The following is a 24,077-nucleotide window of genomic DNA, read 5'->3' as shown; positions in this document are numbered from 1 at the left end:
TATGGTATTGTCCTAACTCATTTTCTCATCACGTTTCCGGCCAAATAACCACTAAATCTAATGAAAAATAGGCCCAGGCATCGGTTGGTGTTGATACGCAATTACTTATGCAATTTGGAAAAACTCTCGCGAGTATGGTGGAAATTGTAAACTCAAACATTTATTTAATTAACTTTAATTAATGCGCTTTCAGTTTGCGATGTTAACAATCCAGCCATCTGTTACGCTAATGGCCATGAAATTCTCGAAAAATACGGCTACTCTGAGGTAAAAGCCCACGTTTCGCAAATCCGTACTCGTAAAACACTAATTGGTGTTCGTTATTTTTACACGGTTCTTACAGGGAAACGTTTACTTTAACTTGTACATGCTCGTGATTCTTACAATGGCGTTGAAGATCGTGGTTTACACCCAACTTTTGTGGAAATGTAAAAGAAAATAAAGTAAATTTACGCTTTCTACATTAAACAGCTTGATTATCCAAGTGTGCTGTATTACACACCTTAATATTAAATGTGTGCCGTATTAAAGTCTTGATATTGTGAATCTCCTGTACGTTAAACTCCCCCTTACCAAAATCGAAGCTGTATTTTTTAATATAAAAACAGACCCTTTTTAAGCTGCCACAATCCCAAATACATCCTTGTTTCAGACTTAATTAATCCTTATTTGGAGTGAAAATGGATACTTATTTAAGGTTGTTATATTTTGGTTTGTTTACGTGTCAAATAAGTCAGCAAAAATAAAACTTGTCTAAGACTTTTATGAAACTGCCACTGTCTCAAATACATCCTTATTTTAGATTTATTTCAGCTCTGCTAGAGCCTTATTTAACTTAACGGTTAATTTAAGTTTAATTTAAGTCTGATATTCCTCCTCTAAATTTAGCCTTGTTTAAGACGAAAAAGAAGGCTTGTTTCAGATTAAATTTAAGCGTATATTGATAGGGTTACCCTTACCAAAATTATGTTTCGAAAATAAAACCTTAAAAAAGACTTATTCAAAGCCCATAATAAATCATGAATAAGTCTCCCACAGTCCAAAACTCAGACTAAAAATATACTTAAATCTAGATATTTACGTTTCTTTAAGCTAGCCTTAAAGAAGACTCGTTTTTAGCTCTATTTAAGATCTTGCTATGAGACCTAATTTAGATTTGTTTTTTGCGATTTGTTTGAGACTTGATTTAAACCCCTTTTTCCGTGATTTCTGGGAGATTTGATTTAAAGCCAGATTTTTTATTTGTAGGGACCCAATTTAGTCCCGCGTTTTACTATTTGTGGGAGACTTAATTTAAACTTGTTTTTGCGATTTGTTTGAGACTTGATTTAAACACTATTTCCGTGATTTCTAGGAGATTCGGTTTAAACCCATATTTTTTAATTTTTAGGAAACTCAATTTAGACATAATTTTTGCGATTTGAAAGACACTGCATTAAATTTCGCTTTCTGTAGGAGCCTCAATTAAGATCTGTATTTTACTATTTGTAGGAGACTCTATTTATACCTGCGTTTTACTATTTGTAGGAGACTATTTATACCTGCGTTTTAATATTTGTAGGAGACTCTATTTATACCTGCGTTTTACTATTTGTAGGAGACTCTACTAAGACTTTTTTAATGCGATTTTTGAGACTAAAGTGAAGTCTTAAATAACCCTTATTCTAATCTAATATTGTAACCTCTAAGCAACTCTCAATTAAGTCTCTTTCAAGTCCACAGAAATGAATCTCCCCATATGAGACTAAAGTGTAATCTTAAATAACCCTTATTCTAATCTAATATTGTAACCCATTATCTACTCTCATTTAAGCCTTTTTCAAGTCCCCAAAATTTAGTCTCCCAATATGAGACTAAACGAAGTCTTAAATAACCCTTATTCTAATCTAATATTGTAACCTCTAAGCAACTCTCAATTAAGCTTCTCTCAAGTCTCCAGAATTGGGTCTTCCAAAATGAGACTATAATGAGTTTCATCTAAATATATATTAATAAAACTCTTTTAGTGAGACTAAAATAGATTTTATTTAGGCCCCAAAATTCGGGTCTCAGTTATGCTTACATAATACTTAAAAATCCTTGATCCTTCTTTGAGACTAATTAGCGACTAAAGTAAGACTCACATTTTGGTAAGGGTATATTAAACTTATTATTAACTGCAAATATAATTCTCATTTTATAATGTATATCATGGTCTCAATTTAACCTGTAAAAATAATGCATATTTTAATTTAAACTGCAAAAATAATGCGTATGTTAGTCTCAATTTAAACTGCAAAAATAATGCATATCGTGGTCTCAATTTAAAATGCAAAAATAATGCATATTGTGGTCTCAATTTAAACTGCAAAAATAATGCATATTTTAATTTAAACTGCAAAAATAATGCGTATGTTAGTCTCAATTTAAACTGCAAAAATAATGCGTATGTTAGTCTCAATTTAAACTGCAAAAATAATGCGTATGTTAGTCTCAATTTAAACTGCAAAAATAATGCGTATGTTAGTCTCAATTTAAACTGCAAAATAATGCATATCGTGGTCTCAATTTAAACTGCAAAAATAATGCATATTTTAATTTAAACTGCAAAAATAATGCGTATGTTAGTCTCAATTTAAACTGCAAAAATAATGCGTATGTTAGTCTCAATTTAAACTGCAAAAATAATGCATATCATGGTCTCAATTTAAACTGCAAAATAATGCATATCGTGGTCTCAATTTAAACTGCAAAAATAATGCATATTTTAATTTAAACTGCAAAAATAATGCGTATGTTAGTCTCAATTTAAACTGCAAAAATAATGCGTATGTTAGTCTCAATTTAAACTGCAAAAATAATGCGTATGTTAGTCTCAATTTAAACTACAAAAATAATGCGTATGTTAGTCTCAATTTAAACTGCAAAAATAATGCGTATGTTAGTCTCAATTTAAACTGCAAAAATAATGCATATCGTGGTCTCAATTTAAACTGCAAAATAATGCATATCGTGGTCTCAATTTAAACTGCAAAAATAATGCATATCGTGGTCTCAATTTGAACTGCAAAAATTATGCATATTTAATTTAAACTGCAAAAATAATGCATATTTTAATTTACACTGCAAAAATGATGCGTATGTTAGTCTCAATTTAAACTGAAAAAATGAAGTGTATTTTAATCTCAATTTAAACTGAAAAATAACGTGTATTTTAGTCTCAATTTAAACTGAAAAAATAGCGTGTATTTTAGTCTCAATTAAAACTGTAAAATAATGCGTATTTTATAGCACAGTCAAATTAGCATTTGACTCGGAAATAATTTACGAAAAGCAGCTCTCAACGGTTTTGGGATCTAGATGGGGTACTTATAGGGCTAAAAAAGTTTACCACTTTCTGCGTAGGGAAACATGTCTAAAAATGACCGCCCTTTTGTCTATTTTAGTTTTTTTTCGCGGTAACGGGTAAACGGTCCAATATGATAGTTGTTTGTTAGACGATTTTCTATGATTTGGTGTATTGTTTTCATATATACCGCTATATATATTTGGTATATTTTCAATTTTTTGGGTAAACGGTATGAGATAGGACTAAAGCCTGGTTCACACGGGCAGTGTTTTCCTGGTTTTCTATATTTTCTAGTTTTACCGCCTTTTCCCGTGTTTCGGGCGCGAAGGAACACGACTGTACACACGGACAAAATTTGCCGGATTTTATCACAGCGAGAGCTGCCGGGGAACGAGGAAACGGATAACCTTTTTTTGAGGGGCGTAGGCCTCGACCAGTCAGCGAGCCTTATGCCGTCACGTGATAGACGCAAAAATTCTTAAGCCTACTTTTAAAGACTTTCAAAATTGCTCCTTATATCACGTGACAGCGAAACGCTCGCTGATTAGTCGAACTCAAAGAGCTTCAAAAACCGGGAAAATAAAGTAGAGATATTTAAACATTTTTTTCTCCGTTTTCTCGTTTACCGGCAGCGCTGACGGCGGAAAAACCCGTTAAATTTTGTCCGTGTGTACAGTCGTTTTCCCGTGCGCCAGAACAACGGGAAAGGTGGTAAAACGAGAAAATAGGAAAATCAGGAAAACAGTGCTCGTGTGAACCAGCCTTTAAGCTAGGATGAGTTGTTCGGTAGAAGATTTCCCCGAGGGGTTAGACAGTCTCATATAATCTGTACACCGAGTTCGTGCATTTAGCACTGTTAAAGGTACATATTTTCAAGAGTTCGCGAGTTCCATTTAGCACTGTCAAAGGTACGGCAGTGTACTCCGAGTTCGCAGAGTGTCTTACCCCTCGGATTTACCATCATTTGGCGTATTCCATGTTTATATATCGCCAGCGCTACCTGGTGTGTGTAGATGGATCTGAGGTCTCAACATAAGTTTTAATTTTTGGTATTTTAAGTTTGAATTCTGGCACTTTTTTCGAAAGAAAACCCGCTTTATTGTATGTATTGGTATTAGTTTCCCCTCTGCTTAGTATTCAGACTGTACACGTACAGACAAAACGCCTAAACTATAACTTATCCACGTATGTCAAGGTCCATAAACGGGGGATTTTCGGACTTTGGTCGTCGAACAATATTCTCCCGGGCGAACTAAATTCGGTACCGTATTTTACACCCTATTAATACGTAGTCCGAATTCTTATTAAAAGTATTATTGAAGCTAGTAAAACTCGTGGCAATTCAGAATGAAAAGAAATTCGAGATCGAAATAAATTAAATGTCCATAGCGACTGTCGAGCGAAATATACGAACACAAAGTATATAGCGCAGTATTTGAATGCCAAGTCTACAAGATGTGAGGAACCTCGACTAGAGATTCAGCGCATAATTTTGATTGCCTGTTTTCTGGAAAAACATGCATTTTTGATAAAAGGCGAAAACATCTGTCAGAAAAATGCCTTTCAGAAACTGTGCTCATTTATGACAAACTCTTTAGATTAATGTCAGCTGTCATTAGAGTAACTTTATACCCAATTTTAATCCTACCTAGGTGAGGAAAAAGAAGGCTTGTTATAAAAACATTTAAGGAACAAAGTACAGAATTATTTCGAAGAAAGTATTGTAATAACGAGTATCCCTGGACAATCCAATATCGTTTGTTTCAAAGGAACTGTAGATAAAATTATAACGAAAAAGTGGTATGCAGAAAGAAAAACAAGCGAAAAAGATGAAAGAATAAGAGTGAAAATAACAGCTTCAATTCCTCTATAACAAGTGAGGCTAACAATCCCTCAATAACAAGATGGGTGAGGCTAACAATTCCTCCTCAACAAGAGTGGTGAGGCTAAAAATGGATATAGGTATTACCATAAGTGTATAATATCTTTGTTACATAAGTGTGACACTTCCTATTCTTCACCAGCAAACGTTTTACTGAGAGCTATTCGCAAGACAGACTGCATTACGGGCTTCGTCGCCGTTTTGCGTCCGCTTACTAACGCGTCACACGTAGCCTTTGACAGCGCCTCGACAGGGGAAGATTTGCTTCTTGTGATGACGTCACTCGGTTACTAACTCTCAGTAAAATATTCCCCAAAGTGACAAATTTATGGAACAATATTATAGACTTATGGTATTACGAGTTACGTTTCCCGAAGTGAGCTGACCAGTAGTTAGTAGATTAATTGTGGTCTGCCAATATGAAACCGTTAAAAAATAAAGCTTGAAATTCTATTAAAGAACTCCCACAATCTTTCCTAACGTAATTCGAGCACTAAATAGGTAATTTAAGGTATGAAGATGACAAGATTGAGGAATGACCTATTTTCCGTTTGATATATATTTCAGGACACCGAAATAAAATAGCGAGGATAGCAGATTCAAAGCTAACCACTAATTGGTTAGTTATAATAGTTGGTTACGCTTTACTCTATTGTTTAAACGTTTATCTCGTCTACACTATGTAGCCGTGAGAAGTGAATTTGTTCGCCTTGACGTCGGCAGCTGCACGCGAATCTGACGCCGATTTAATCCGTAGCGACATAATACGGCTCTGAGAACAATAGGAGAGATGAACAACAGGAGAGAACAATAGGAGAGAACAACATTTCCCTCTGTTCGCGAAATACGCTCGCCGTTCGAAAGAGGTAGCTTGTGAACGCCACGTCGAAATGATCGGAATAGACCACTCTCGGTGCGGCAAGCGCTAAATGAAACAAGTTCGCCAAGAAGGCGATAATATTATTGCATTGCACGGCTCTCAATTAAACCGTTATATATCAAGCAGAGATTGGCATTCTAATATACAACAGAGAGCGACTGCGCTCGCGAGTCCTAGCCTAACCTAGGGCATTGGCGATCTTTGAAGCCCAGAGCCCCCCGACCTATGATATCAAGTTTAACAGTGTTAAATTGGTTTCTTTAAAATTTAATTTAACAACACTCTCCAGTACTATCGTTTTTACTATGTTCATGTCTAGCCGCAGAATTCAGACCTCTCTTCCCTCGAACTAGCGCGACTTAAGCTCGACGGCTGCCGACGTCGCAACAAAGTAATCGACAACAGATCTGGATGAACTCTGATTAATTATTTATTTATCCAACATGAAGTTAACTTTTGAGTAGGTCAAAAGCATTCGATTACAACATAAAAGCATATCGCCGACAAAAAATGAATCAATTTAAAACCATAATTAAAACATTCGAAGATTAGATAAAAGGTAAACAATCGAACAGGGAAGGGAAAAAAGCATTCTTCCTCATAACGTAAGTTTATCGTCGGAACATACTCCCGGCCTTGATGCGATAGCTTCAAGAATGAGACGTGGTGTCTTCTTGATCGAATGGAAGTAGACAGAGCTTAACGATCGGTCTCGTAAGCTCTCCACTGCTGGTACGCAAAGTGACCACCCTCGTCTGTTCATCTTGACCTGGATGTATCTGGACAGCTCGAGCAAGAGGCCAGCTGGCGGCGGATAAAGAGTCTGATTTGACGAGGACCATGTCCCGGACTGCGATATTCCGTTAAGGAGTCATCCATTTCGGACGTTGCTGAAGTCTTGTTATATACTCCCGAAGCCAACGCTTGTGGATGTCCTGTTTCAGCTTTTGGAGGAGTTGCCAGCGGTTGAGTCTCGTCATCGGAAGGTGCGAGAGATCTGGGTCGGGAACCTCTTGCAACGACTCTCCAATGAGGAAGTGACCTGGCGTTAGTACTTGCAGATCCATCGGGTCAGACGACATCGGAGTCAAGGGTCGCGAATTGAGGCATCCCTCGATTTGCGTGATGACCGTTGCAAATTCTTCGAATGTCAGTCGAGTTTGGCCAATGACTTTTCGCATGTGGTATTTCACAGATTTTACCCCTGCCTCCCATAGACCACCAAAGTGGGGGGCGCCGGCAGGGTTGAAATGCCACGATATTCCTTGCGACGAAAGGTGATCTGCAACTGCCTCGTTATGACTGTTCGACTTTATCAATTTCATGAACTCCGTCAATTCTTTTGCTGCGCCCACGAAGTTCGTGCCACAATCGCTATGAATGTCGCGGGGCCGTCCCCTCCTTGAGGTTAATCTTCGTAACGCTGCGATAAACGCTTCTGTAGATAGAGATGAAACGACCTCCAAATGTATCGCCCGAGTGACGAAGCATACAAAAAGCGATATATAAGCCTTGTACGTCGTTTTACTTCTAGGCGTCATCGATCAACGCCGGTGGTTGTGAAGGCTCGACAATATCGCAGTCTGGACTTAGGTAAGTCACCCATAATTTGCTTTGCCGTTTCTGCCCGGTATCTTGTGCAGACGATGCATCTCCGAATTTGGTGTCGAATCGCATCTCTCCCACGGAGAATCCAGTACTTTAGGGATAAAATGCTGTGGACCAACTGTGCTCCAGCGTGCAAGTGCTGGACGTGTGCCTCTTGAATCACCAGTTCCGTTAATTTGTGGTGGCGTGGTAGCAGAATGGGTCGTTTCACGCTATCGGCAAAATCACCATGTTTCAATCGACCTCCAATCCGAAGGATGCCGTCCGAATCCAACTCAGGACGTAAACAGAGTAATTTACTCTTCATTGGCAACGGGTTTCCTTCCTTCAAGAACTCAAGTTCTTCTGCAAACTCTGAGGCTTGCATAACCTTGATTAGCGCCAATAGTGCTGATCCCAATTCATCAGTCGTTGACAGTGGATCCGTTCTCAGTCGGTATCGAAGTATACTGTTATGAGCGAATCTTCGGCTCCATGCGGTGATACGACGTAAACGGGAAAGTGATGAAAATCTCGTGAATGTAGAGTTTTCAACGACGTGGGCTTTCGTGGCTACGATGACGATCTTCTCCTCCTCATAAACTTGATTGATCTTGGAGGTGTCCATCACCCATTTCAACGTATTGGGAGCGGGCGTGCTCTCTACCAACCATGACGGTCCTTTCCACCAGAGGTGATGCTTTACGAGTTCTGCAACATAAATTCCTCTCAACGCTGCGTCGGCTGGGTCCCATTGCGACGCTGGGATAATTTCTTGAATTCTCGAAACTCGATTACCAACAAACGTCTTCCATCGTTTCGGACACGACGTGATCCAACATAGGACAATTGTGGAGTCTGTCCATGCTTTCACTGGAATGGTATCAAGTCCCAGTGATTCTTTAACTGATTCCAGGAGATCAGCGAGTAGCAGAGCGCCGCACAACTCCAATCTCGGGATGGACATAGCTTGGGTCGCTGGAGCCACCCTTGTCTTCGACGCAAGAAGTGAAACGTTGATTTCTCCGAATTTGTCTACCGTTCTCAGATAAACTACTCCAGCGTACGCTTTTTCCGAAGCATCTGAGAATCCATGGAATTCCAACTCAGATATTTCTGGTGAGGTATGAATCCCACGGTCGATGCGTATTTTCTGAATCTCTAGGATCGAATCTCGAAACTCTTGCCATTGGTGCTGAATCGATGGGGTCGGTTTTTCGTCCCAACCAACTCTCTCCCTCCAAACGTCTTGCATCATAATTTTAGATCGTAACGTTCTTTTCATAACGTCTTCCCCCGACTCCGGAACTTGAACCTTGAACAGGAATTGATCCTTCGGGTGTCGCAGTAAAGCCCAAGAGTTTTTACGATAGGTTCTTCATCCATAGCGAGGATTTCCTTGGTCTCCCGCAACTCAACTGGAACATCGACCAGACATTCCTGACAGTTGGAAGCGAATTTGCTGAGAGGGAGCCCAGCACTGTCTGTTAGCTGGCGAAGTTGAGCTATAGCCTCTCTAGTATCTTCAATCGATCCTTTTCCACTCATGACATCATCCATGTAGAAATCTCGTTTGAGAATCTCACCACCCAACGGGTATTCTTTAGATCCGATATCACCCAATTGTCGAAGGACTCTGGTGGCGAGAAACGGTGCTGATGCCGTACCGTACGTAACCGCCCTGAGCTGATATTCTTGCATAGGTAATTTTGGTGACGTTCGCCAAAGAATACATTGAAGGTCGCACTGGTCGGGTGCGATCAGTATTTGCCGATACATCTTCTTAATATCAGCACTGAATGCTACTTGATGAATTCTGAATCGCATGATGATAGTGTACAGCGTGTCTTGAACGACTGGACCGACTAGCTGTGCGTCATTCAACGAATTACCAGAACTTGTCTTCGCCGACGCATCGAATACGACTCTAAATTTGTTCGTCTGGTTACAATCCTTCAGGACGTAATGGTGGGGAATGAATACTCGTTCGATCGACGAATGGATGGATTCCACTCTAATAATGTGCCCCAGCACTTCGTACAGCTCCATAAAGCCTTGATATAAAATCTTCAACTCTGGACTCGATTCAATCTTTTTCTCGATTTGTAGCAATCTCCTCTCACCCGTTTTTCGGGACGACCCGAGAGGAACTTTTGGTTTCTTCATCGGCATCCGGACCACGAATCTTCCAGATTCATTTCTGTAGTGGCTCATCTGGAAATCTTCCTCACAATCTTTCTCGGCGCGAGTGAGAATTGGTCTCTTCGGAACCTGCTCGGAATTTATAGCATCCGGAGACTTGGAAGTTGACCTTCGTTTGCCGTCGAGTAGAAGTTTAAAAAATATGTCGGCGCCCAGCAGTATGTCCACGTCAGCTGGTACGTTAAATGCTGGATCCGCTAGCTGAAGATTTTTCAGATGACTCCAATTACTTGCGTCATATCTTCTAACCGGAAGTTGACAAGTAATCTTCTGAAGAACGTAGGCACTTACATGGAATTTCTCTATTTTCTTGGCATCAATATGCGACTTGAAATGTACCTGAACTAGGCCTCTCGTCTTCCCGAGTTGAGCTGAGCCTAGACCTACGACCTCCGTATCGACCATCTCCCGTCCTAGACCCAGTTGTCCAATGCACGCTTCGGAAATGCATGACACGGTCGATCCGCCGTCCAGGAGCGCGTGGAATTGAAGACATCCACCGGAAACCGTCTGGACCCTGACCACGGCAGTGGCTAGCATGGCGTCACATTTTGAATGAACTACTTCTTGAACATGGAAATTTTGGTTTTGGAGTTGACTGATCTGGTGGTTACCCAACTGTTGACCTTGGTATGTATTTTTACGGTACGGGGGTATATAAATCCATTAATCCATGTTGACCTTGGCTCAGTTGTTGGATACCAGGCTGAAGGTCACCCGTCAATTGACTTCTCCCGAACCGTCGACTACCAGATCTCGGATTGTGATTGTATCCGTGGAGAAGCGAATGATGTCGTTGTCCACAAGTCTTACAACCCCTTTCAAGTGGACAATCTTTTACTCGATGACCGGAACGAAGACAGTTGAAACAGACCTTCACTTCCTGTGCCAAGGACTGGCGGTCTTCAATCTTCATACCATTGAATTTTGGGCATTTGAAGTTGCGATGCGCTCCGGAACAGAACGAACAACTTCCATCTGCCGGCGTCATTCCCGTTCTGGCGTGTAGGTTGACAGATTTCTTGAGATGCTCTCGAGGTTGGTGGCTTGGACCCGAAGACGAAGCGGCTAACGATCGCGCTCTCTGTTCGATGAAGTCCAAAAGCGCCTTTGACGTAGGTATCTCAGTATCTTTTAAGCTTAGCTCCCACTGTTCCTTGGAAGTAGGATCCAACTTCTGCATTAAATGATAGATCAGAATGGCATCCCATTTATTCGCTATGCTGAGCGTATCCAGCGCTCTCGTGCACTCCATTGTCATGTCCACGATGGATCGCAGCGCCGTCGAATTCCCGCTTGAAATTGCCGGGAGTGAAACGAAACGCTTCATTATATATAAATAAAGTTATCTCTTATTTTCGTACCTCTTCGTAACAGTGTCCCACGCTATGCCGTAGTTAATGTCCGAAATAGGAAGCGATGTTATTAACTTGGCGGCATTCCCCGTTAGGCTTGATTTCAGGTACGTAAGCTTCTGCGCATCCGACAAATCCTGGTTATTATGGATGGCTGTTTGAAACATATCCCGAAACGACATCCACTCGTGCACCTCCCCAGAAAATAAAATTAAGTAAATATAATTTTTGTACTTAATTTGCATCTACATTTCGATAGAGAGTAGGTTATTTAATTATTTGATTATGTCTTTAAAGGAGATAAGGCGAAAGGGGAATGGCGAAGTCTAAGGCCTGCTCTTGTATCGAGAATAAATCCTCCTAGATCGCGTTGAAAGAGGTTCCGAAATGACTGACAAATCGAAGTTTTAAATTAGTTAAGCCTAAAGAAGAGAACCAACGAAACTTATATTGTGTGAATGATACTTTACAAGATAAGATTAAGAATTGAAACTATCAAATAGGTCATATTGTATAGAATCACAATTATACTCATAACACAAAGAATACTTCAGAGCTTGAATTTGAACTAACGATTTTCCAATCGGCAAAAGGGATGATGCGCGTTATATTTGTCCAAGCCATTGCCCATTCACTGATATCATCGACCCGACTAAGATCATTCACATCCCCAATCCTACTAGGAGTTGGAACTTTGTTGTACAGGAAGTATGGATCGAGGCACCTAGTGGACGTGCTTTCAGTAAGGCTTTCAATTTTATGTTGTCAAAAACATTTTTCATTGCCATGGTAAAACCGTTGCCCATTGAATAAATTCCCTTTAGTATTTTTCAAGTTACATGAAGCCTGAAGGTTTACCAATCCCCCGAGTTTGAACAAAATCGGTGTGTAACACCTCGGGTCGTCTCCTTGTAAGTAAAATATATTTTTGTTTGCTTACTTTTTAAGCAAACGGGATAAGGATAAGATTTTATATCTTAATGTTTAACGATATTATAAATTTATGAACACTCACATCTTTTGCCCACCTCTGTTAAGACATTTGGTTGATAACTTTCAACTTTAATTAATTTTAATAGAGAAAAAACAGCTAAAACTGATCTTAAAAATCAATATTTCCTTTAGTAGTTGTTGGGGTAAACCACAAAGTCTTAACAGCTATAACAAATGCCTGTAGTTGAAATAGTTATTTCACAAAAATAAGAAATTTTTATGGAATTTCTTACCTTGGAAACTTAGTCTTTCTTTAATTGAAACAGTCTTTAGAGTTTGGCACTTTAAATTTTTCAGTAAATAGTAAAATTCTCGAGTGCAATTACATTTACAATTCGCCTTAGAGAGCCTGAAATATTCTAGTATTAATAAATCATATCGTGACTCACAGATGGCTTTGGTCGGAGAAGGCGCTATTTTTTATTTTATTTTACAGCAGACGCATTCGCGATACGTTTATTTCACTGCAGTAGTAAATAATATATCAGCATAATGTAGTTGGAAACCTCGCTATGTTCAAATCGGCTTAAAGACTATGAGCCAACTCTAAGTCGGCCTAATCGAAGTCGGCCGACGGATTAGGCGCCGACTTTAAATCGTCTCCAAATTACAGAAACATTTCTTGTAGTGTAGGCAAATTAGAATTTTTCTGCCCAATAAATATGCACAAGCTGGAAATAATTTTAATTGACGTTAGGCATCCCAAATAAGAGTTATATGAGTTTGCAACGGTTTCGGGCTTGTGGCAAATTTTTTAGAGCCAAAAAACCACGTAATTTTTGGACTTTTTTTAGTTTTTTGCTTATAATGCGACAGCAATGCATCCTACAGATAATGTTTCTCTTACTATAATGACAGAGCATACAATTGCACGTCGAATACTCTACTTAACAGTTAAATTGGGTACAGCCGTTTAGCTACAATCGATCATCAAAGATCGGCAATCTTTACCAACTTGGAGGAAAATTGAATTATGCTCATGTTCCAACGCCTGTAACTCAATAACGGCTACTCCAAATGAAAAATGTCACGCATGAAGGTTTTAGAGCATCAAATTCTAGGTAAAAAGAGCTCCTAAATTTAAAAATTAGCTTACTTTTATGTAGAGATACCAATAAAAACATCATCATCTGGCGTTCCCTCTCCATCTTCCCTTGTCCTGTCTAGCTCACACATTGAGCCCTTCTAAATCTTTTACCCAGTTTATTGCCGGCTTCTAATTTGAGGTTCTTCAGTTTTTACGGCAATTAATTTGTTAATTTAGTTAACTAAGTTGTTGTTATTAAGTTAATATCTTTTGCCGTTTTCGGTGTTCTACAACGACGTGTATGTGTTGTGCCATAAGTGATTGGTAGGCAAGTTGCCTTGATATGGCGGGCACGACTTGTTTCATATGTGGTGATGCTGTTAAAAATGATGAAGATCAAGGTACAATAAAGGAAAAGTCACTGAAAACATTTATTGATGCCATTAAGAGGAGAAATTATGGCTATCATACTTGGTTAGAGCGTCAAACATCTGTTATCGTTCATGAAAAGTGTCGAAAAGGTGTCTACACAAGGGAGTCAAGTATTCTCAAGGCTAAAAGAGAAGAAAAACATCCAGAACGTGTGACCAGAGGTAAAGTGAACACGTTCAACTTCAAGAAACTATGTATTTATTGTGAGAAGGATGCCTCTGAATCCTTTAAGGCCCAAAAAAAAAGTTAAATAAACACAGGCGAGATAGTGTGCAGGAGGTAATGAACTTGGAGACCATAGGAAGTATAAGAACAGCTGCTGTCGCTAGAGAGGATGAATGGGGTGAGGGTGTTTTACGGAGGCTTGGAACTGAAACAGATTTAGTAGCAGCAGAAGGAAGGTACCACAGTTCCGGTCGCATGCGTTTCTTTCTCCATGCACCTTCTTCACCAGATTCAAAACCTCGTGGCCGGCCAGAAAGTGCTGAAATTACGGCGAAATGGATGGAAGATAATGAGGAATTGTGTCAATTTACACTAGAAGATATTCTACAAACATATGAAGGAATTGTTCCCAGAAAGGAATATATACCTGCAAAGTTGTCTGAAAGATTTAAAGATGATATTGTTGTGTCGTGGGTTGTAATAAAGCTCTGATGGTTGTAAATGAACTAAATACTTTTTATTAACAAATAATGAATAAATGAACTTATCTACATTCTTCTCTCCTAACTCTGATCTCTCTTGTTTTTGTTATATTTTTTGTTCTAGTGACGCTAGCTCCATCTATTAACCCAAAATAGGAACTACTTATATTTACGCGGGAATATTTGAATGTATATTACAAAAGATGATTATTTACATGACTCCATAACAGATATAATTGTGGTACCCGGAACTAATAAATTCAAGCAATCAATAATATGCTTTCGAAACACCGGCCACAATATCCTGACCAATAATTGGTATGAGTCCAGGAAAACTGACATGAACGAAGAACGTATGCGGGTGGTGAAAGCAGCCGCAGAGATCATACGTGAGGACATAAGGTCAAAAGTTTATTCATTGGATAAGTATCCCTCTCCTGACATGTTTTTAAGTAGTGTGAATGATGACATCCCAGATTATTTGAAGTTGATGTTGGACACTATAAACAGTCCAGCTAAAAAAAGAAAGGAAGATGGAGAGAGGAAGGACAAAACTTGGAAAAAAGTCCAAGCCATTGCCCATTCACTGATATCATCGACCCGACCAAGATCATTCACATCCCCAATCCTACTAGGAGTTGGAACTTTGTTGTACAGGAAGTATGGATCGAGGCACCTAGTGGACGTGCTTTCAGCCATGGGTTTCAGCAGTTCATATGGAGAAGTGAGGAAATTTGAAGTTTCAACTCTTCAGCAGCCTCTTGAAATCATAACCAAGAACTCATTCACACAATTCGTTTTTGACAACGCAGACATAAACATGGATACAATTGATGGCCATGACACTTTTCATGCCATGGGGGGTATTCAGTGTTTTACTCCCAAAAAACTCACTGATTCCAAGAACCCCTATTTACAAGGTTAAGTCACCTCCAAAATCAACCTCCTTGAAAGAGTACGGCAGTATTTCCCTGGAGCACTTCGATAAACCTAGTGAAGGAGGTTTAGCCACAGTGACCGTTGAGGTTATAGCTATTGGAGTTGAAAAAGAAGTACTGCCGAGGTTAGCAGAGCTGCTGTGGATGTATGGGAAATGGAAGGATGTTATCAACTTACCTGGGTGGAATGGGTTTATGGAGACGATAACATCTAACCAGCCTTTCCAGACCTCACGCATATTGCGCCTTCAGAGCTCCCCCCTCGGACGTTGACACCATCTATACAGCCCTCAAAACAGCTGCAAAAAATGTAAGGAGAAACACCAAAAGTTTTGTTTTGTCACCTTGGATCATCCACTCTACATAAAAGCAGGAACAATTGTTGCTTCCTGTGGACTAGATAGTTAGCTGAGCTGTGTTATCGTGCGGCTTGGTGGCTTCCATTTATTAATGTCATTCATGGGTGCCATTGGATTCATAATGGATGGCAGTGGTTGAGGAATTCTGTGGTGTATCGTTTACCTCATCAGATCAACACGTTGATACCACAAATTCTCGTATGAAGAGGGACAACATTGATGTGGAGAGATTCAGTAAGTGGTTTGATTCTCATGACCCATTCCCTCAAGGAACTTCCATAATGTGCATTAGTACTGGAGTGTTGGGGGGTGATGACATCAACTGCCAAGAGGCTTATGAAAAAGGGAAAAAAGCATGGAAAATATTCAAGGGAAAAATTTTAAGGAAGTACAGTTCCTGAGGAAGAACCGAGTAGTGCCCCTACGAGCCGTGAAGTGTAGTCAAGGTGAATGGTGAACCAGTTCCTGTCAGTCCTGATACAATTTTCCGTCGAATTCCTTTCCATATGAAGTCGCCACAACAGCTCGAGTCATATTTCGCCTTTGAGTTAGCCCCATATCCATTAACTCTTTTTGATGACGACGGATTAATGCGCAAGACAAGAAAATCAGACCTCTTTAAGCTGTTCAATCCAGTCAATGTTGAAATCACAAGCAACGCAGGCTTCGTTCTTGAAGGTGGGTTCCTCTTACACCGAGTTGTGTGGAATACTGGTGAAGTGTTTTCCTCCATCCTTAAAAAGTACGTGAACTACGTCAAAAAACACTTTGGGTCCAATTGCGCCAGCCATAGTATTTGATGGATACCCTGAGGAGGGAGCTGAGAAAAGCATAAAATCTGCTGAACGTGCCCGAAGAGCCCGCGCTATGTCATCCGCTTCTGTTTTATTTGATGAGACAATGTCAACAACTATGCCAAAAGAACGTTTCTTATTAAACGAACTTAATAAGAAACGTCTTATCTCAATGTTGACAGAAAAATTATGTGGTGAAGGGTACCAGGTCAAACAGGCCCTTGAAGACGCAGACTCCTTGATTGTTGGAACAGCCATAGAAAAGTCGAGACAGGGAGGCACCGTCTTCATTGTCGGGGAAGACACTGATTTGTTGGTCCTGCTGACTGACCACATAGCTGATAGAAGTGAGCAGGAAGAACCCGTCGCGAATATCTGCCTCATGAAACCTGGAAAGGGAAACCAAGACACATCCATTTACACCCCCAACAGTTCTAAGCTTTCCGAAGAAGCCAAAAAACATGTGTTATTTCTTCACGCCTTCAGCGGCTGTGACACCACCTCTATATTTTTTCGACAGGGCAAAATCAAATTTTTAAAAACATTTCAAAAGAACGCGAGCCTCCAACATGTCGCCTCAGACTTCATGGATCCCAACGCCACTCCTGATAAGATCACTGAGACAGGAGTAAAGTTCATTGTGTGTTTGTACGCGGGTGGTAGCTCCAAATCTTTGAATGAAATTCGTCTGCAACTGTTGCAGAGAGCTTTATCGAAAAATAATAACTACAATTTGGCATGTTTGTCTCCCAGCGAAGCCGCCGCTCGCCAGCACTCCCTCAGGGTCTACTTGCAGGTTCAGATCTGGAGGAACAGTCAGCTGGATCTACTAAAATGGGGATGGAAGAACTAAAAAAACGGTCTGATCCCCATTGCAACCACCCAACAGCCAGCGCCCCAGGAACTGCTCAATACAATATCCTGCACGTGCAAGAAGGGATGCCAAGCAGGAAAGCGGGAATAAAGTGCTCGGCTTTATGCAGCAATTGCAAGGGGCTTTCCTGCCTTAACTCTCTAACAGAAGAGGACATCTTCCTTGATTCGACGCAAATCGACGATGAGATTGACATCGTCGAGGAAGAAATCGATTTAGATCCAATGCCAGAAGAAGATGAAGAATTGGACAACGACGTTTCCTCCCAGGGACCATCTTCCCCGAAACGCAGAAAAACATTAAAAAATTAAATTGTAAATAAATTTAAATTCCAAACAAAAAGAATGTTCGTAAAACATTTATCTCTTTTCAATTTTATAATGCAATTGAAGTTTTTTCCCATTAATAAAACCTTTCAGTTGGTATGTTTTTTTTTCACTTTTAAACCCGTTTATTATCATTTTGAATTAGCATGCTAATTAATAATAATTAAACATAGATCTAACTACCTAGGTAGGTAAGTACACTAACTGAATTGCCCTTAAATTAAAATAAATGGACGAAGGTGTATGATTTGTATTTAAAAATTAATTTGACTTCCCAAAACAGTCTTAGCAGGAAGTTAGAGCTACGAATACTTTCACGTTTTTATTGGTACCTCTAGATAGGAGTGAGCTAATTTTCTTTGACGATCGATTGTGGATAAACGGCTCAACCAATTTTAACTGTATTTGACGTGATATTGTATGCTCTTTTGATTTAGTAAGAATAAAATTTTCTGTATTAGGCATCGTTTTCGAGTTTTAAGCGAAAAACTGAAAAATGTCCAAATATTTCGTGGTTTTTGGCTCTAACAAATTTGGCACAAGCCAGAAACCGTCGCAAACTCATATAACTCTTATTTGGGATGCCTACCGTCAAATAAAATTATTTCCAGCTTGTGTATATTTATTTGGCAGCGCGGCCTTTTTTCGGGCTTATTTTCCCGGTCTATAGTAGGAACGTTTTAAAGTCGGTGTGGGGTAAATTACTCTTAACCGAATGTGCGACCATGTAGCACGGGTGTCGGATGTTGGAGATCTCAACCTAGGGACAATCGACTTAAGCGAACCCCTAATTTACCCGTCTACAACTATTAAAAAAAAAGAACCAAAGGAGATAATAATGAATGAATACGCCCGGGACTACTCGCGTAACGTTATATGGTGGGGTTAGCGAGGGTCCTCAGTATTAAATTGGTGTCTAGGAGAAATTCGTAATTAAACGTATCAAGCCAGTTGTTAGATTGACAAACACTAAATGATTTAATTTAACCTCAATATCCTAACCAAACATTTAAGCTAACTTAAAACTACCTAAATACTAGTTAAACTAAATGAAATATTAACAAACTAAGCAACTGGCCAGTGCTCGCGACATTAACGAAATGTAAAATATTGGTTGCAACCATTACTTAACAAAGTTCATCCCGAAATGTTCAGTTGAACTGCGGAAACTTTATCGTAGTGGCTGAGTCCGGTTGGAGCCGTGGAAGAATCTGAGCGACGTTGTTGACGTTTCGGAACACAGAATTTATGTTGATGGGATCATGGGAATGATGGCGATACAATGTGATGAAAGTAGCCGCTGGATGGTTGGGCTTCAATTCATGGAACCGATGATATTTTTGACATAAAGAATTTGCTAATGAAGATTGTTGCTGCCCTTAGCTTCAAGTAAACACGTATACAGCTCGAAGGTTAAAATAAAATACGACTTTAACGTCCAAAATTAGTGCAAATAAAAATTATTTTTCTCCGGTCGTAAAATGGAGTCCTTTTTAAAATCAAATCCCGAACCGTTACAATTTCTTTTTTACCTCTCCGAGGGGACTTTGTACTACGGAAACTTTTCTTGTACGTACGCTTAGTACGAACGTTTTAAAGTCGGTGTGGGGTCGATTACTCTTAACCGAATGTGTGACCAAACACCGACTCTTAACCGACCCCTTAATGTTACACGGGTAGGAGCCGACTCTAAGTTGACCTTATCGAAGTCAGCCAACGGATTAGGCGCCGACTTTAAATCGTCTCCAAACTACGGAAAGTTTTCTTGTACGTACGCTTAGTACGAACGTTTTAAAGTCGGTGTGGGGTCTTTTACTCTTAACCGAATGTGCAACCAAACACCGACTCTAACCGACTCCTTACTGCTACATGGGTATGAGCCAACTCTAAGTCGACCTAATCGAAGTCGGCCAACGGATTAGGCGCCGACTTTAAATCGTCTCCAAACTACGGAAACTTTTCTTGTACGTACGCTTAGTACGAACGTTTTAAAGTCGGTGTGGAGTCGATTACTCTTAACCGAATGTGTGACCAAACACCGACTCTTAACCGACCCCTTAATGTTAAACGGGTAGGAGCCGACTCTAAGTCAACCTTATTGAAGTCGGCCAACGGATTAGGCGCCGACTTTAAATCGTCTCCAAACTACGGAAACTTTTCTTGTACGTACGCTTAGTACGAACGTTTTCAAGTCGGTGTGGGGTCGATTACTCTTAACCGAATGTGTGACCAAACACCGACTCCTAACCAACCCCTTAATGTTAAACGGGTAGGAGCCGACTCTAAATCAACCTTATCGAAGTCGGCCAACGGATTAGGCGCCGACTTTAAATCGTCTCCAAACTACGGAAACGTTTCTTGTACGTACGCTTAGTACGAACGTTTTAAAGTCGGTGTGGGTCGATTACTCTTAACCGAATGTGTGACCAAACACCGACTCTAACCGACTCCTTAATGCTACATGGGTATGAGCCAACTCTAAGTCGACCTAATCGAAGTCGGCCAACGGATTAGGCGCCGACTTTAAATCGTCTCCAAACTACGGAAACTTTTCTTGTACGTACGCTTAGTACGAACGTTTTCAAGTCGGTGTGGGGTCGATTACTCTTAACCGAATGTGTGACCAAACACCGACTCCTAACCAACCCCTTAATGTTAAACGGGTAGGAGCCAACTCTAAATCAACCTTATCGAAGTCGGCCAACGGATTAGGCGCCGACTTTAAATCGTCTCCAAACTACGGAAACGTTTCTTGTACGTACGCTTAGTACGAACGTTTTAAAGTCGGTGTGGGTCGATTACTCTTAACCGAATGTGTGACCAAACACCGACTCTAACCGACTCCTTAATGCTACATGGGTATGAGCCAACTCTAAGTCGACCTAATTGAAGTCGGCCAACGGATTAGGCGCCGACTTTAAATCGTCTCCAAACTACGGAAACTTTTCTTGTACGTACGCTTAGTACGAACGTTTTCAAGTCGGTGTGGGGTCGATTACTCTTAACCGAATGTGTGACCAAACACCGACTCCTAACCAACCCCTTAATGTTAAACGGGTAGGAGCCAACTCTAAATCAACCTTATCGAAGTCGGCCAACGGATTAGGCGCCGACTTTAAATCGTCTCCAAACTACGGAAACGTTTCTTGTACGTACGCTTAGTACGAACGTTTTAAAGTCGGTGTGGGTCGATTACTCTTAACCGAATGTGTGACCAAACACCGACTCTAACCGACTCCTTAATGCTACATGGGTATGAGCCAACTCTAAGTCGACCTAATTGAAGTCGGCCAACGGATTAGGCGCCGACTTTAAATCGTCTCCAAACTACGGAAACTTTTCTTGTACGTACGCTTAGTACGAACGTTTTCAAGTCGGTGTGGGGTCGATTACTCTTAACCGAATGTGTGACCAAACACCGACTCCTAACCAACCCCTTAATGTTAAACGGGTAGGAGCCGACTCTAAATCAACCTTATCGAAGTCGGCCAACGGATTAGGCGCCGACTTTAAATCGTCTCCAAACTACGGAAACTTTTCTTGTACGTACGCTTAGTACGAACGTTTTCAAGTCGGTGTGGGGTCGATTACTCTTAACCGAATGTGTGACCAAACACCGACTCCTAACCAACCCCTTAATGTTAAACGGGTAGGAGCCGACTCTAAATCAACCTTATCGAAGTCGGCCAACGGATTAGGCACCGACTTTAAATCGTCTCCAAACTACGGAAACGTTTCTTGTACGTACGCTTAGTACGAACGTTTTAAAGTCGGTGTGGGTCGATTACTCTTAACCGAATGTGTGACCAAACACCGACTCTAACCGACTCCTTAATGCTACATGGGTATGAGCCAACTCTAAGTCGACCTAATCGAAGTCGGCCAACGGATTAGGCGCCGACTTTAAATCGTCTCCAAACTACGGAAACTTTTCTTGTACGTACGCTTAGTACGAACGTTTTAAAGTCGGTGTGGGTCGATTACTCTTAACCGAATGTGTGACCAAACACCGACTCTAACCGACTCCTTAATGCTACATGGGTATGAGCCAACTCTAAGTCGACCTAATCGAAGTCGGCCAACGGATTAGGCGCCGACTTTAAATCGTCTCCAAACTACGGAAACTTTTCTTGTACGTACGCTTAGTACGAACGTTTTCAAGTCGGTGTGGGGTCGATTACTCTTAACCGAATGTGTGACCAAACACCGACTCCTAACCAACCCCTTAATGTTAAACGGGTAGGAGCCGACTCTAAATCAACCTTATCGAAGTCGGCCAACGGATTAGGCGCCGACTTTAAATCGTCTCCAAACTACGGAAACGTTTCTTGTACGTACGCTTAGTACGAACGTTTTAAAGTCGGTGTGGGTCGATTACTCTTAACCGAATGTGTGACCAAACACCGACTCTAACCGACTCCTTAATGCTACATGGGTATGAGCCAACTCTAAGTCGACCTAATTGAAGTCGGCCAACGGATTAGGCGCCGACTTTAAATCGTCTCCAAACTACGGAAACTTTTCTTGTACGTACGCTTAGTACGAACGTTTTCAAGTCGGTGTGGGGTCGATTACTCTTAACCGAATGTGTGACCAAACACCGACTCCTAACCAACCCCTTAATGTTAAACGGGTAGGAGCCGACTCTAAATCAACCTTATCGAAGTCGGCCAACGGATTAGGCGCCGACTTTAAATCGTCTCCAAACTACGGAAACTTTTCTTGTACGTACGCTTAGTACGAACGTTTTCAAGTCGGTGTGGGGTCGATTACTCTTAACCGAATGTGTGACCAAACACCGACTCCTATCCAACCCCTTAATGTTAAACGGGTAGGAGCCGACTCTAAATCAACCTTATCGAAGTCGGCCAACGGATTAGGCGCCGACTTTAAATCGTCTCCAAACTACGGAAACGTTTCTTGTACGTACGCTTAGTACGAACGTTTTAAAGTCGGTGTGGGTCGATTACTCTTAACCGAATGTGTGACCAAACACCGACTCTAACCGACTCCTTAATGCTACATGGGTATGAGCCAACTCTAAGTCAACCTAATCGAAGTCGGCCAACGGATTAGGCGCCGACTTTAAATCGTCTCCAAACTACGGAAACTTTTCTTGTACGTACGCTTAGTACGAACGTTTTCAAGTCGGTGTGGGGTCGATTACTCTTAACCGAATGTGTGACCAAACACCGACTCCTAACCAACCCCTTAATGTTAAACGGGTAGGAGCCGACTCTAAATCAACCTTATCGAAGTCGGCCAACGGATTAGGCGCCGACTTTAAATCGTCTCCAAACTACGGAAACGTTTCTTGTACGTACGCTTAGTACGAACGTTTTAAAGTCGGTGTGGGTCGATTACTCTTAACCGAATGTGTGACCAAACACCGACTCTAACCGACTCCTTAATGCTACATGGGTATGAGCCAACTCTAAGTCGACCTAATTGAAGTCGGCCAACGGATTAGGCGCCGATTTTAAATCGTCTCCAAACTACGGAAACTTTTCTTGTACGTACGCTTAGTACGAACGTTTTCAAGTCGGTGTGGGGTCGATTACTCTTAACCGAATGTGTGACCAAACACCGACTCCTAACCAACCCCTTAATGTTAAACGGGTAGGAGCCGACTCTAAATCAACCTTATCGAAGTCGGCCAACGGATTAGGCGCCGACTTTAAATCGTCTCCAAACTACGGAAACTTTTCTTGTACGTACGCTTAGTACGAACGTTTTCAAGTCGGTGTGGGGTCGATTACTCTTAACCGAATGTGTGACCAAACACCGACTCCTAACCAACCCCTTAATGTTAAACGGGTAGGAGCCGACTCTAAATCAACCTTATCGAAGTCGGCCAACGGATTAGGCGCCGACTTTAAATCGTCTCCAAACTACGGAAACGTTTCTTGTACGTACGCTTAGTACGAACGTTTTAAAGTCGGTGTGGGTCGATTACTCTTAACCGAATGTGTGACCAAACACCGACTCTAACCGACTCCTTAATGCTACATGGGTATGAGCCAACTCTAAGTCGACCTAATCGAAGTCGGCCAACGGATTAGGCGCCGACTTTAAATCGTCTCCAAACTACGGAAACTTTTCTTGTACGTACGCTTAGTACGAACGTTTTAAAGTCGGTGTGGGTCGATTACTCTTAACCGAATGTGTGACCAAACACCGACTCTAACCGACTCCTTAATGCTACATGGGTATGAGCCAACTCTAAGTCGACCTAATCGAAGTCGGCCAACGGATTAGGCGCCGACTTTAAATCGTCTCCAAACTACGGAAACTTTTCTTGTACGTACGCTTAGTACGAACGTTTTCAAGTCGGTGTGGGGTCGATTACTCTTAACCGAATGTGTGACCAAACACCGACTCCTAACCAACCCCTTAATGTTAAACGGGTAGGAGCCGACTCTAAATCAACCTTATCGAAGTCGGCCAACGGAT

At 41.0% G+C, this 24,077-nt stretch overlaps 2 protein-coding genes across 2 annotated transcripts; both read right to left on the bottom strand.

Annotated features, from left to right (window-relative positions):
* Positions 1–6,953: 6,953 nt before the first annotated feature.
* On the bottom strand, positions 6,954–7,631 carry LOC149932799 (uncharacterized). Its single transcript, XM_090157183.1, has one exon. It carries the CDS (start codon positions 7,629–7,631, stop codon positions 6,954–6,956), a length of 678 nt encoding a protein of 225 aa, XP_090013309.1.
* LOC149932798 (uncharacterized) lies at positions 7,628–11,140 on the bottom strand. The gene is made up of 3 exons (XM_090157182.1): positions 10,561–11,140; positions 9,046–10,505; positions 7,628–8,992 (listed from the first exon to the last, which is right to left on the bottom strand). Exons 1-3 carry the CDS (start codon positions 11,138–11,140, stop codon positions 7,628–7,630), a joined length of 3,405 nt encoding a protein of 1,134 aa, XP_090013308.1.
* Between the last annotated feature and the right edge of the window lie 12,937 nt (positions 11,141–24,077).

Source organism: Leiobunum rupestre, chromosome 8 (assembly GCF_980474605.1).
Source record: "Leiobunum rupestre chromosome 8, qqLeiRupe1.1.hap1, whole genome shotgun sequence".
Lineage (NCBI taxonomy): Eukaryota > Metazoa > Arthropoda > Arachnida > Opiliones > Sclerosomatidae > Leiobunum > Leiobunum rupestre.
This window is presented reverse-complemented; position numbering and strand designations above follow the sequence as displayed.

Coding starts and splice junctions, on each gene's coding strand:
- LOC149932799 (XM_090157183.1), bottom strand. CDS start 7,631: ATGACGCCTAGAAGTAAAACGACGTACAAGGCTTATATATCGCTTTTT.
- LOC149932798 (XM_090157182.1), bottom strand. CDS start 11,140: ATGACAATGGAGTGCACGAGAGCGCTGGATACGCTCAGCATAGCGAAT. Junction 10,506..10,560: donor TATCCAACAACTGAGCCAAG/GTCAACATGGAT, acceptor ATACATACCAAG/GTCAACAGTTGGGTAACCAC. Junction 8,993..9,045: donor CTATGGATGAAGAACCTATC/GTAAAAACTCTT, acceptor TTCCTGTTCAAG/GTTCAAGTTCCGGAGTCGGG.